At 43.8% G+C, this 14,122-nt stretch overlaps 1 protein-coding gene across 1 annotated transcript; it reads left to right on the forward strand.

The window, feature by feature from the left end:
- Positions 1–9,556: 9,556 nt before the first annotated feature.
- foxg1a (forkhead box G1a) lies at positions 9,557–11,659 on the forward strand. The gene has a single exon (XM_041812990.1). The coding sequence runs from the start codon at positions 9,610–9,612 to the stop codon at positions 10,906–10,908; it is 1,299 nt and encodes a 432-aa protein (XP_041668924.1). The 5' UTR covers positions 9,557–9,609; the 3' UTR covers positions 10,909–11,659.
- The last annotated feature ends 2,463 nt before the right edge of the window (positions 11,660–14,122 follow it).

Genomic DNA, 14,122 nt, shown 5'->3' on the forward strand with positions numbered 1-14,122 from the left:
AATGGTAAAAGGGGATTTCAAAAGTGGCTGAAATGGCATTAAAGTAGCAAAAATAGGTGGAAATTTGGTTAAATGCGATGAAAAATTGAGATAAACTGGCAAAAAAGGGTTAGCTAGGGCAGAAATGGGCTACACTGGCAAAAATGGGTGTATAAATTGTGAAATGTGGCGTAAAAAGTGGTAAAGAGGGGTTAATAGTGGCAATAATAGGTCAACAGAGCCAACAATAGGCAAAGAGTGGCAAGATTTGATTTATAAGTGGCAAAAACAGGCAGAAAAACGTGGTGGGAAGGGTTAAAAACGGACAAAAACGGGTTTTAAGTGGCAAAAATGTGTTAAAGTTGGTAAATTGGTGGTGAAAGTGATGACAACGGGTTGAAATCTGGCAAAATTGGTGTAAAGTATTGAAATATTCCTATTTTCTTTAAGGCATCTGGAGACCCCCTCTCAGTGTCTCGCGACCCCAAATAGGGTCCCGACCCCAATGTTTAGAACCACTGCTGTACCGCGCCATTAAGCATTGCCCCGCTCCACATATCACGGCGCTGCATAACATCCTAGCTGCTGCTGTAGGATAACTGCTCTCTGGTGGTTTGACAGAAAAGATGGGACACATCCGGCCTGCTGAAGTCCATCTGAGTCTGTTATTACAGAGTGAAATCCAGATAAAGGCATCAGAGTCTGGTTTGGTCTGACTCAAACTCCGGATGTTTGCTGAAGATTCTGGTTTGTTTTTATTTGTCAAATTCACATGAAATGAAATGTTGTCTGGATGTTTGACTCCAGTCAGACCAGTCCCAGCTGCTGCTGGTTTGACTGGAAAAAGTCTGGTTTGATTTAAACTCACACATATTTCCTATTCTGTCCCCATTTTTAACTGCTTTTCCTCATTTCTCTCTGATAACTCCACCAGCTGTGATTTTAAAGGATCATTCCGCATTATTATCTTCAAACCAGAAAGAAGCGATGGTTGAGGTTTTTCTTTTTTTCTGAGGCTGCCTGGATGTTTCCCCCTCCTCCTCCTCCCCCTCCTCCCCCTCCCCCTCCTCCTCTCCCTCAGAGCACAGACATAGGAGCAGAGCAGAGCAGAGCGGATCAGTCCAAACTCACATCTCCAGCTTCTGTAAGCAAACATCAACAAACAGGCAGCCTGGTGAGTTCACGGACAGTCAAACAGAATCCGACAAACAAACACTCGCTCCACAAACCATCAACAGAAGAGAATGAGCAGAATATCCGGCATGGCCCTGCAGAGTAAAAGAACCTCAGATACACCATCAGAGGGAGATTTAGGCGCAAAACTGCTCAGGAAAATAGAAACCAGATCAATCATTTTATTTACATTAAAAACACAAAATCTCTACGCTTCACTTGTTTGTTTTCCTTGAAGGCGACAGTCCTCTGATGAAGACCACGAAAGTGACCAAAACTCCAGCAGAAAGCCCAGAGTGGTGTTGAACTCTGATGTTGGTCAGAATAAGTTAAATTAAAGCTAAACTGATTTAAAGACGCGTCTGCCGGCAAAGACAAGACAGTTTCACTTTTTACTCTAAAACAAAAAAACAACAAAACCTTAGAAAAGCAAAACTCATGTTTGATAAACTGATAAATCTGTTTGCTCCAGTCTTTCTGTTGGCTGGATATTCACACTCAAACATGGAACACAACACATCATCTCTAATCTCAACCTTTAACCTTTAACCCCTTTAACACACACAGAGAAACTGCCATTAAATCAGCAAACGTCAATATTTATTTCTACTTTTTTTCATAAATCTCTTTAACAACTTCAGACCTGCTCAAAACTACCAAACATTCAATAATGTTCAAAATGTTAACCCTTTAAATGCCAGTTTGATTTTTTTGGAATATTTTTTACTACAAAAAAAACAAAAAAACAAAAAACAAAACAAAAAAACAAACCAAAAGTGAATTATTTTCCATATAATAAACAGTATAAAGATGGGGCTTTGGTGCTGATGAGAGTCTTGGATGGGTCAAAGATTAGCAACTAAATTGATTTGATTGCATTAATATTTTTTTACGTAATATCAGAAATACCCTCTGGACACCTTGGAGGCTAAAATGCCTCCATTGACTTCCATTAAAACCAGGTTTTTTAATCTCACTGTCACTGCAGTATAAAATCATGCATTCTTTAATGTCAGCATTTCAATGTGAAGAAGTCTAGTGAAATTTGACATTTTTACCGTATTCCACCAGATTCAACCGTTTACTCATTGTAGGACCATGCACCACATTCTTCTATTTTTGCTGTTATATTATGGAGAGTTTTGTATGAGTTTAAAAGGGTTAAAATTCTGAGAATTATTGAATGTTTGGTAGTTTTGAGCAGGTCTGAAGTTGTTAAAGAGATTTAGGAAAAAAAGTAGAAAAATATTGATGTATGCTGATTTAATGGCAGTTTTTTGTTTGTGTACATTTTTGTCTCAAAGGTGTCCAGAGGGTAGAAAATTCACTGAGAGAGTCTGAATGACATTTAAGAGTTAAACATGTTGGATTTCAAAAATTTAACTAGAAAGAAAAGTTCCTGTAAAAATTCATGCCACGAGCTGTAAACCTGACAAAATGATCACAAATTTAAAAAGTTGAGAAAAATGGGCAAAAATGCCCGAGGAGGGCACAGGGGTTAAAAAAAACCACAAATCAGAAGAAAATCTAAGTCAGACTTCTTCAGAGTAAATGTTTCATTCTCTGGACCTCACAGAGAAACTCCCTGATGGAACCAAATCTGTGGTCGGGGCAGGTTTTTGAATGATCCGCTCCTGTTTTCTGTTCTGAACCTCTTTAGAGTTTTATTTCATGAAGCACGAGGCTGAGACTGAACATGTCACAGAGTCTGCGCAGCTCCGTGTGGATCAAACGGCTCTCACGCGCTTCACTCTCTGTGCGTAAAAGAGAATCAGCTCCGTCAGTCCGAGCTTCACCAGGGGAAGTTTACAACCACAGCTGCCTGAGGATGCTTTCATGTGGATGGGAGCTCTCTCTGGTCTGTTCTGCGTTGTTTCTGATGTTAGATACTAATATTTGGTTTCTTATTGAACTGTGATTTACGACACTTTAGTCAACTTTACGCACAGATGCGCCACCCTGACCTCGTCTGGATTAGAGAATCCAAACGAATAAAAATAAACCCAAACCTGTTCAATAATCTCTGTCAGGGTTTTAGTAGAGAAAAGTCTCCATGATGCTGAGTCTCATCTTCAGCTTTAACCGCAGGTCCCTGATTGGCTACCTTTACGTGGAGATGACGACATTCCTGTTCAGACACATCAGAGTAAATGTGACCTGAAAGGAAGCAGGACCAAGATTAGAGTCATCACAACGAAAATAATCTTTATTTCCACAATAACCTCACTCTAAATGGATTTCGAATTTCTCTCTTTAAAGCTCGCGTGAGGAACTTCGCTTTGTGTTGATTTTGGCGCCCCCTGTGGACGTCAGGGCTGGAGGATGTGCACCAAAATCCCATGTTAGTGTGGTTTATTCAGACTCTTCTGCAGAGAAATAAACATTTATCAGACCCAGAATGATGAACTCTGATTGTAGTAAAGATGAAACCACAGCGGCTCTGATCTGAGGACTGGAGTCACAGGTTTGGACTCCCAGCGGTGGGCCGCTTTTATTCTGAAGGATCCAACAACATTTCTGTGTCCTGCAGTCTGTAGTCACAGTATTCTTTATTCTCTAAAACTCTGAAAATGATCAAATCTCCATTTTAAAATGATTAGTGTGAAAAATAAAGTTCAGCCAGATTTTGAACCAAAGCATAAAAGAGTTCAACTCTCAGGATTTATGACAGAAGAATCTCACCATTTCAGTCTCAAACTCATTTTTATTCTTTGGCTTTAAATTCAGCAGGAGAGTTGTGTGACCTTTGCCCTTTCTGCTCCTAATCCCTGAGTTTTTATGGATGTTCTTGTTTTTATTTCATTTTAATCGTTTTTCTGTTTTTTTTTTTTTTTTGCTTTTTCCTCTTCATGTTTTTCTTCTTCAGTGTTTGAAATCTCTGATTTCACTCTGCAGCACTTTTTAAAACGTGCTTTAGAAATAAAGTGGATTTTAAATGCTAGATTTAAAAACTTCATATTTTCATGTCACACATTTGAAGTTTTTAAAATAATTTCCGTCTTTCTCCTCCATCTGCAGGTTTGAGTTTCTCTGGAGTCAGACTGAGCGCAGAGGAGAAATGTTCAGCCTGGCAGAGAGGATGGTTGGAGGATTACTGCAGGAAGTAAGTCTGAGTTTACTGACCTTCATTAGAGCAACGCAGGAAACACTCAGAGCATGAAGAGCAAAGACTCCATGATGGAGACTTTCAAAAGCACCTGAAGGAATAAAGAAGAGGATCAAATGAAACCAGAACACCAGAGAGTAAATCCATCGAACTGCTCCGTTTAAATAAACTCAGGTTTGATTTGGTAAATTAGAACCACGCTGCTCTAAAAACACACCGGCTCAAATAAACCCGAGGGAGAGAGAGGAAGAAGAAAAGTTGGTTTGTGGAGCTCACACAGAAAAACCTGGAAATAAAAATATTAAAGACACTGAAGCAGCTCTCTGTCTTCAGATGTTGCCAACACAACAGTTTCAACATTGCTCTCTTTTAGTCCAAACATTGCCAACTAAACTGTGCAATTTAGGCACTGTTCTCTGTCTCTTTCCAAAAATTGTCAACATATTTGTGCAATTTCATCTCTCCTCTCCCTCACTGCCAACAGATTTGCACAACATAAACATTGCTCACTACGTCACAAAATTGCCAACATTTTGGTGCAGTTTGGAGAGAGCTGTCTTTTCGTTGCCAACCAAACGGAGCAGCTTCCTCTGTTGCTCTCTGTCCTCTAAATGTTGCAGAAAAAGAGAATCAGAAGAGGAAAAGTTGGTTGACACAGAAAAACCTGAAAATAAAAACATTGGAGTCAGAGACGGAGAGAAAAAGAAACGGAGCAGAAGAGAGAGAAGTGTAAAAGTGAGGAACGTTTACGCTGCGTAAAAGCGCTCCGTGCCGTAAATGTCCACTTTCCCTCCCGCGCGTGTGTTTATTATTTGTGCTCACGTGTTTACAGCCCGCGTGGCGTGGCACTCACACTGTTAGCAGCAGTTAAAGCTAATAATAGTTTTCTAGTAGATCATCGATGAGTGAAACGGAAACATCCTGTACTGATGGATCAAAGTGTGGAGCAGCAGAAACATGGAGCAGCTCTGTCACAGTTAAACAGCAATACTCCTATAAAATGTCTGCACGTGTCAGAAACACTCCCCTGACTTTATCTAGAAGCATCTTTTAGTTTCTCTGCAGAATCAAAGAAAGTCTGTCCGCTCTGAAGGAAAAACCCTTCCGGTCCAAGCAGAGCGCAAACCATCCTAAAGAGTGTTTTCTGATTTCATAGATGGATTATTAATTTAAAAACTCATCCACTTTAACCGGAATGTTCCAGATCTGACCCCAGCTCATGCAGGAGAACTGGTGCACTTTTACGCGCAGTGGAGCGGTGAGAGGAGCGGAGCAGCGGCGCTCAAATCTCAGAGTCAGACTCTGCACTGATGTCGCCCTGTGGCGGGAAAAAAAAATCCCGTTAAACAAGTAATATTTGCTTTAAAACAGAATCGAATCAATGGTTCAATAAATCAGCGTTTCGACAAAAACCACGTTTTTGTGTGTAAATGTGTCCGCGCGCCTCCCGCTCCTCCTCGGCCTCGCGCTCCTCTTCATTCATTCTCTGCTTTGTTTGTGTTGTTGTCACATTTTTCCTCCTGACGGGAGAAATCTTAAACTACAGTCGTTCCCGGGAGCCGCGGGCTGACACGGCGCCGTGTTTACGCACACTTTACGCGCATTTTACGCACAGAGTCTCGGCCGTGGATAAACAGCCCGTAGCGTCTCAGCTTGACACACAAATCACCTCCGCGTGTCCTGACCGTGTCCGCGTGCCCTCCGGATGGTTCCCCTCTCTCTCCCTTGTTTATTTTCCCTCTGAGTCTGGATGTAAACAGTTTGGAAGAAGCCGAAGGGGAAAATATTTGAGTGTAAATATGAGGAGCGGCGGGGATTTGGGTGTACGCATGCACGGTGTGTGTTTTCCAGCGACGGGTTTAGTTTAGGTGGAGGGGGGGAGAGAATGAGAGAGGGGAGGGGGGAGGAGGGGAGGGGGGGGGGGGTGTGTGTTTTCCACGCTGCAAAAAGTGACAGCAGCAGCGGCTCAAGTCTGGGCGTGTTAGAGGCTGAGCGGCAGGGGCGGCTTCGGAGCATCGGAGGCCCCGGGCAGAGACTGACATGGGCGCTTCTGATTTAACTGAAACAACCAGAGAGAGAGAGAGAAATATTTACAAGCATCATTTTCCTTTGAGCAAAGCCACAGAAAGCAGAACGTTCCTGAACCGTAAAAATAAACACTCAGGGGTTCTCTCTGACCAGGACTCAGACTCATCCTCAGACCTGCCTCTGGTCCTGGCAGAAAAATAAAAACGATGATCACTGTTGGCTGTTCCTCTGACTCCAATCAGGCATTTGGATTTATTGATGCGTTTGTGTACTGATCCAGTCCTTCTACAGGGTCCACGACGGTCATTAGACTGATATGAAGACATGCAGGGACTTTTAAGGGCCTTGGACCCTGATGTTGGGGCCAGGGGTCCAAATCAGGGACTTTTTAGATCACTAAAAAACATTTTCAGCTCCTTGGTTCCCTCTTGGCCATTCTTAGTGGTTTTAGCTCTAAGCTGAGCTCGTTTTGATGAACACTCACATCTTCATCCTGAAGCCCACAGCAGGAGGCCGGGCTTCCTGTCCTGGATTAGCATGATGGCAAAACCACCAAACATGGGTGTAGCGGGGGGGGGGGGTACTGATCACCCGGGCCCACGGTGGAGAGAACTGTTTTATTTATTTTTCTTAGTAACACGGTCATTACTGAATCAACCGTTCCACAAATTTGATTTCATATTTTGGCTTTTCAAACTCGTGATTTTGACTTTCTGATGTATTCGTCTTAAAAAAAAAACAACAACAACATTATTTTTCAATTTAGATTTCATGTTTTGACCTTTTTGAACCAAAAATTGTTCTTTTCTCAGATTGTGAGCCTTTAAACTGATCTTAACTTTTTAAATGTCAAAATCATTCATCTTCAGTGCTAAGGTTTTTGTTTGTTTGTTTGTTTGTTTGTTTGTTTGTTTTTGTGTATATGTATATTTCATTATTGGTGAAACAAGGTTGACAGTTTCTGGTTAGAAAGGCGACCCTGTTAGGCTCTCAGGTTAGTCCTGAATCCAGAATCTGGCCCCTGCTGTGACTGAGTTTGACACCCCTGATCCAGACTAAAATAAAGTACTGGGGCTCTCTGCTCCTCCCCTGTAGTCCACCGCTGTTTTTGTTTTATTTTTTAATTGAACCTTTATTTAACCAGCAGGGCCGTTTCTAGATTTGTCAGGGCCCCGTGCAAGATGCTGTTTGGGGGCCCCTAGTTTGCTAAACTACGATGGAGAGATTCCTAATCCATTAGATAATCCACGTGCAGTCCAGAGGCCTAATATCTGTTATCCACTTCATAGATAACCAGTATCGTTTATTGTCGGCCTATAAACACCCCAGACTCATAACTTGATCTGAAGCAACCTCCAGACATGTTTAGTGGCAGATATCTGAGACACAGCAGACACCTGCACAGCACTCTCAGTTTATCACTGCAGCTTGTTATTCTGACGTTTTTAAGCATCCAGGCGAGTTTGATTCTCCTCGGATGAGAATGAACATTCAGCTTTGGGGCCCCCTAGTGGCTAGTGTGGCCCTATGCATTTGTAAAGTCCGCTTATAGCGAGAAACGGCCCCGTTAACCAGGATAAAACCTCACTGAGATTAAAAACCTCTGAGCAGTGAACAGAGTTTCAGACAGACATTCAACAGAATACTAGAGCTGTGGTCCATGAACAGGAAAACCACCCACTCACGAAATCATGGAGGTAAATTCAGTTTAACCACGGAAAAAATATCAGTCATAAAGGATGAAAGTATGTTTGAAGATACACTAAAATGCATGGATATGGGGCGCAGGTGGCTGAGTGGTTAAGGTGCGCCCCATGTACACGGACGGTCCGGGTTTGAATCCAGCCTGAGGCCCTTTACCTCATGCCCCCCCCCCCCCCCCGCCCTCGTCCCTGTCTCCAACTCTATTCACTGTCCTGCTCCATCCAATAAAGGCATAAAAATGCCCAAAATAAACCTTTAAAAAAATGCATGGATGTTTTTAAAAGGTGACACTAGTTGCTTGGCTAGCAGGTTAGGGGGGCCTGTGTTCTCTCTGGGGGCCTGAATCCTCAGCTACGGCCCTGCCTCCTCTGCACCCTGTCCGGTCAAATCGGACCCTTTTTTGCCTTTTGTAAAAACAGCCAGAGTGTGACCTTTTGACCTTTAAATCACTTTATTTCCTTATGAAGACCAAGTAACAAAAACATGTAATAGTTAGAGTAACAGGCTGGTGCTGTCAGGAGCCACATGTGTCTGTCTGCACCGGGGTTTCAGCCTTTAGGTATTTTTCCTCCAATCAGACGATTCAGACGATTCCATGATCAACGGTCCAGTTTGGGACAAACGAGAACGATTTATGGACTTCCTGCTGCGTTTATCTGCTTCCTGGATCACATTCGCGACCCTCCAAACACAGCTCAGAGACCCTCTTTTGCATCCTGACCCACCGGTTGAGAACCACGTGGATCTACCCTGATGAAGATATTTTTGGAGCTTTTTGGGGGGGGGCTGGACCCTGTAGGTGGGGTCAGGAGTCCTCATCAGGGACTGATGCGGACAATCAAAATCTATTTAGATGCTTTTGTTCACATTTTTAAAAGTTTGTCAGAATAAATAAAATACTTTGTCATGAGGCCGCTTGGCGCACGAGGCCCAGGGCCGCTCCCTTCCGTTCCACGGTGACAAAAACGAGCAGATGTGAATTTCTACTGATGGAAAAGACGAGAAAATAAAGATGAACTCAATAAAGCGGCAGAACGTCACATTTACTGTGATTTATGCCGCAAACATGGCGCTTGTTGTCTCCATAGCCGTGCGTAAAAGTGCAGCTTCTCTCTAAAGCGCAGCAGAACCCTGGCTTATTTTGGATCAACCTGCTCCATCTCTCAGCCTGAGTGAGAGCAGGAAGCCTCCTTCTGTTGCCACTTTTTGCAGCGTGCGCAGCCTCGGTGGATGTGTGTGTTTCCCCGTGCGTCATGATTGGCTGAGAGCGCAGAGGACGCCTTAATATTTAATACTAATGTTCCCCTGGTTGGCTGAGGACTGGAAAGGTCCAACCAATGTTTTTTCCCTGCTTTAGTGGCTGCGGCTCCCTAATTAATTGCAGCTATCTGTCTCCTATCGATGTGTGTGTACATGTGTGTTGTGTGTGTGCGTGTGTTTCCTTTTTTCTCCCCAAAGCGAACATGAAATAGTTTGTTGGGCTATACTTTCTTTCTTCCTCTCGTCCCCCCATCCTTCCTTCCTTCCTTCCTCGCCGTCCCGGTTCGCAGTCCGGACTCTCGGAGCCCCAGCTGTGCGTCGCTTCTGCTCGTGGCCGTCTTTCCCCCTCAGAGCCGGTGATGTTGGATATGGGAGAGCGCAAAGAGGTGAAAATGATCCCCAAATCCTCCTTCAGTATAAACAGTCTGGTGCCGGAGGCCGTGCAAAGCGACAACAACAACCAGCACCACCAGAGCCTGCACCAGAACCAGAACCACCTCCACCACCAGCGGGCCGGCGGGGTGGACGACGCCGACCAGAAGGCTCCTCTCCCGGCCGCTCAGGAGGACGGCAAGCCGGAGGCGAAGAGTGAGTGCTCGGGCCAGGACGAGAAGGAGAAGCAGCAGCAGCAGGAGGACAAGAAGGACGGCAAGGACGGAGACAGCGGCGGGAAGGACGGAGAGAAGAAGAGCGGCAAGTACGAGAAACCGCCGTTCAGCTACAACGCGCTCATCATGATGGCGATCCGGCAGAGTCCGGAGAAGCGGCTCACCCTCAACGGCATCTACGAGTTCATCATGAAGAACTTCCCCTACTACCGGGAGAACAAGCAGGGCTGGCAGAACTCCATCCGGCACAACCTCAGCCTCAATAAGTGCTTCGTCAAGGTCCCGCGGCACTACGACGACCCGGGGAAGGGGAACTACTGGATGCTGGACCCCAGCAGCGACGACGTCTTCATCGGGGGGACCACGGGGAAGCTCCGGCGGAGGTCCACCACCTCCCGGGCCAAGCTGGCCTTCAAGAGGGGCGCGCGGCTGACCTCCGGGCTCACCTTCATGGACCGGGCGGGCTCCCTGTACTGGCCCATGTCCCCCTTTTTATCCCTGCACCACCCGAGGACCAGCAGCGCTCTGGGCTACAACACCACCTCGTCGGGCTACCCGGGCCACCCCATGTCCTACAGCACCATGCTCAACAACAACCACTCCTCGTTCCCGGCCTCTAACGGGCTCAGCATGGACCGGCTGGTCGGCGGGGACCTCCCGTACGCCACGCATCACCTGACGGCGGCGGCTCTGGCGGCCTCCGCGGTGCCCTGCGGCCTCTCGGTGCCTTGTTCCGGCGGTACGTACTCCCTGAACCCGTGCTCGGTCAACCTGCTGGCCGGGAACACCAGTTACTTTTTCCCCCACGTCCCCCACCCCTCCATGAGCGCGCAGAGCGGAGGGAGCGGCGCGGGAGGCTCGTTGCAGGCCGCCCGGGCTTCGGCCTCCAACTCCCCGCAGGCTCCGTCCTCCTCGGCGCTGCCCTGTGACTCTCTGAGGCCGGCCCTGTCGGCCTCTCTGCCGGCCTTCTCCTCGGGACTGTCCGGAGGTCTGTCTGACTATTTTACGCATCAGAACCAGGGCTCGACCTCCAACCCGCTCATACACTAACGCTCCCCCCGTCACCTCTGACCTCCACCCCGCCGGGCTGGGCGATACCCGAGCCTGTAGGATTTACTGATCCACGGTCCGACCAGGGTAGGGTAAGGAATGTGGTTCGGGTCTACTGTGTGCCTTTTAGGACTGAAAATCTGCAGGCCTGGAGCTCAGAGCGACAGATCCAGGACTAAAATGGGACCTCTAATTTATTTAATTGAAGTGTTTTACTGGTGACAGGATTGATCCACATCTGAAACCATGGCAACCAAAATCCAGTCCTAGACGCGTATTTGAGGGTTCTGATTCTGGACTCCTGCAGAGTCTAAAAGCGCAGACCTGTCAGGGGATAAATGTTGACAACGGATCTGTGCAATTTCAGCTGCGCAGTCTGCGTCTGCGTGGGTTTAAAAAGCGCCTTTTTACCAGTAAATGACGCAGATTTGCGCCTTTTTAACAGGTTTCTGCAGCTTCAGAGGGAAAGTGTTCAGCTGATGCTGCTTTAACCCGCAGCCTGATGAAGCAGCCAGAAACTCTCAACCATCACTGGCCTCAGAGCAGCAGAGCTCAGTCTGAGGGACGATTCTGCTCACGAGCGTTTTTATTATCACAGAATAAATACTGAGAATAACCGGATTAAAGACAGAAAATAAACCAGTTTAGAAACTTGAAGTTTAACCCTTTAAAGCCTGCAGCAGAGAGACGTTTATCACCCTCAGTGTCCGCGATATGAGCGGGAAACACTGAAGAATAAAACATCATCATAAAATAAAACACTCCTGAAAACAGTCTGATCGATCATCTGATATTCTGTCATATTTAATGTTGGTCTACTTCAGTTACTGTCAGAAATATTTCAGCATCATGGCTTCAGTCTGAGCACAATCTGCTCTGAATGAGGAGAAAAAAAAGATTGTATTTAAGGAGCATTTTAATAAATGAATAAAATAAAAAAGAGAATAAAAGAACATCAGACCATAAATCAGTTTATGTTTTCAGCTTTTCTCTCTTCAGCACTTTCAGTTTCTGCTCTTCAGTAAAATTAAACCCTTTAAAGCTGCAGCATGCAGACATTTATCACCCTCTGATGATGAATGACCAAAAACAAATAAAAAAAAATCACAATAAAAAAATAAAATACTAAAATTCTGAACACAATCTGATAAATAATAAAAATGCTCTCCAGTAGATTATCAGAAACTCCTGAGAGAAAAAGAGACATTTTCAATTTGATGGAAATTTTGATCATATATATATTTATATATATATAGATATATTTGTATCTATATCTATATATGTGTGTGTGTGTGTGTGTGTATAATTTCATTTGAAAGTGAAACAAACATTTCAGTTAAAAGTGAATTTTCTGTCTCTATTTTTTGTTTTCAGGCTTTAAAGGTGAAAATGTCTCTGCAGCTCTCTCTGCAGTTTAACCCTTCAAAGCCTGAAAACACAAATTAGAGACAGAAAATTCAGTTTTAGGAACTGAAATCTTAATTTCACAAAAATAAACACAGACAATCAAAACTTCCTTCACAATAATTTATTCACGTCTCATTTCATACACCTGCTGTTTCTCTGGATTTTTATCATTTATCAGATAGCAGTCAGATTGATTTAGTTTTCTATTATGGTTTTGTTTTTATTATTATTATTATTATTATTATTATTATTATTATTATTGTTATTATTATTATTATTATCATTATTATTATTATTATTATTATCATTATTATTATTATTATTATTATTATTATTATTATTATTATTATCATTATTATTATTATTATTATTATTATTATTTGTAATTTATGGTTTAAGATCTCAGAGAGAAGGCGTTAAAATCTGCTGAGGAGATTTAAACTGATTTATTGTCTGTTTTTACCTCTGATGTTCTTTTATCATCATTATTATTAATATTTTTTTTTTTATTCATTTTCATCTGTAAAGTCACCTTGAATGTCAGAAAGGCGCTTCTAAATAAAATGTATAATAATAATAATAATGATAATAATAATAATAATGATAATAATAATAATAATGATAAAATAATAATAATAATAATTATCATTTATTTTACTGATAATAAATTTGAACCTTTAACAGAATCAAATAAATCTTTTCCTCCTCATTCAGAGCAGATTGTGCTCAGACTGAAGCCATGATGCTGAAATATTTCTGACAGTAACTGAAGTTCAACAGCGTCAGCAGCAGATAGACCAACATTAAATATGAGAGAATATCAGATGATCGATCAGATGATCGATCAGACTGTTTTCAGGATCATTTGCTGGGACAGAGGGATGTTGAAGTGCGCGTGCAGCAGGCTTTAAGGGGTTAAATGTAACCCGCTGGAGCGGAGACGGGTTTGAGGACAAATTCTCAACAGTCTTCATAAAACCAACCGGATCAGAGCAGACCAGCAGAGACTAAATGAAGGTTTTTATTCCTGCAGAGCTGCTCAGCAGGAATGTTGCCAACGCTTTTGCGCAACTTGGATGTGCGGTCCCTCTCCATCAGAGCTGTTCATGTTCTCTGCTGACAGAGGAGGAGCTGCTGCTAGCCTCTTAGCTCGAGGCTAGCTCTCTCCAGCCTCTCCGCACAGCATGCTGGGATACCTCGGCTAGCTGTTTTAGTGCAGAGAGGGATTTCACCTGCGTTAAAAGACCGGGCCTCTAGGACTTTTATTTTGGTGTTGTAGGGCTTTTATTTTGAAAAGGTCTTTTATCAGAGACTCAAACATGGAGATTCAGGCTCAGATCGCCCAGCCCCCCCCCCCCCCATGAAGGAGCGAACTCTAAAAAAAGACTGGAACTGTAAGTTGAACATTTGACACTGAGTGAACATTTACACTGTAAAAATCAAACAGATTATTCTAGAAACAGAGGAGAGACTAAAGCAGCAGAGACAGAAAGCAGCCCTGAAGTTTGCAGGTATTTTTTAAATTTCTTCTTCTTCTCTTCTTTCTCCTCCGTGTGTACATACTGTCTGTTCCTCCTGTTGTTCGGCTTTGTCTGTAGACTTTCTGTCAGTCAGCGCGTGCAATGAGAGAGAGAGAGAGAGAGAGAGAGAGAGAGAGAGAGAGCGGTGCTGCTGGAGGCACCACTGTTACAGAGTGTGTATTTAAATAGTTTGCTCTAATTTGAGATTTTAAGAAGAAGTCAGAGAGTGCCGCATGTTTGCCGCATGTTTGCCGCATGTTTGCCGCATGTTTGCAGTATTATCACCC

This window comes from Cheilinus undulatus, linkage group 18 (genome assembly GCF_018320785.1).
Source record: "Cheilinus undulatus linkage group 18, ASM1832078v1, whole genome shotgun sequence".
In the NCBI taxonomy this organism is placed as follows: domain Eukaryota; kingdom Metazoa; phylum Chordata; class Actinopteri; order Labriformes; family Labridae; genus Cheilinus; species Cheilinus undulatus.

Coding starts and splice junctions, on each gene's coding strand:
- foxg1a (XM_041812990.1), top strand. CDS start 9,610: ATGTTGGATATGGGAGAGCGCAAAGAGGTGAAAATGATCCCCAAATCC.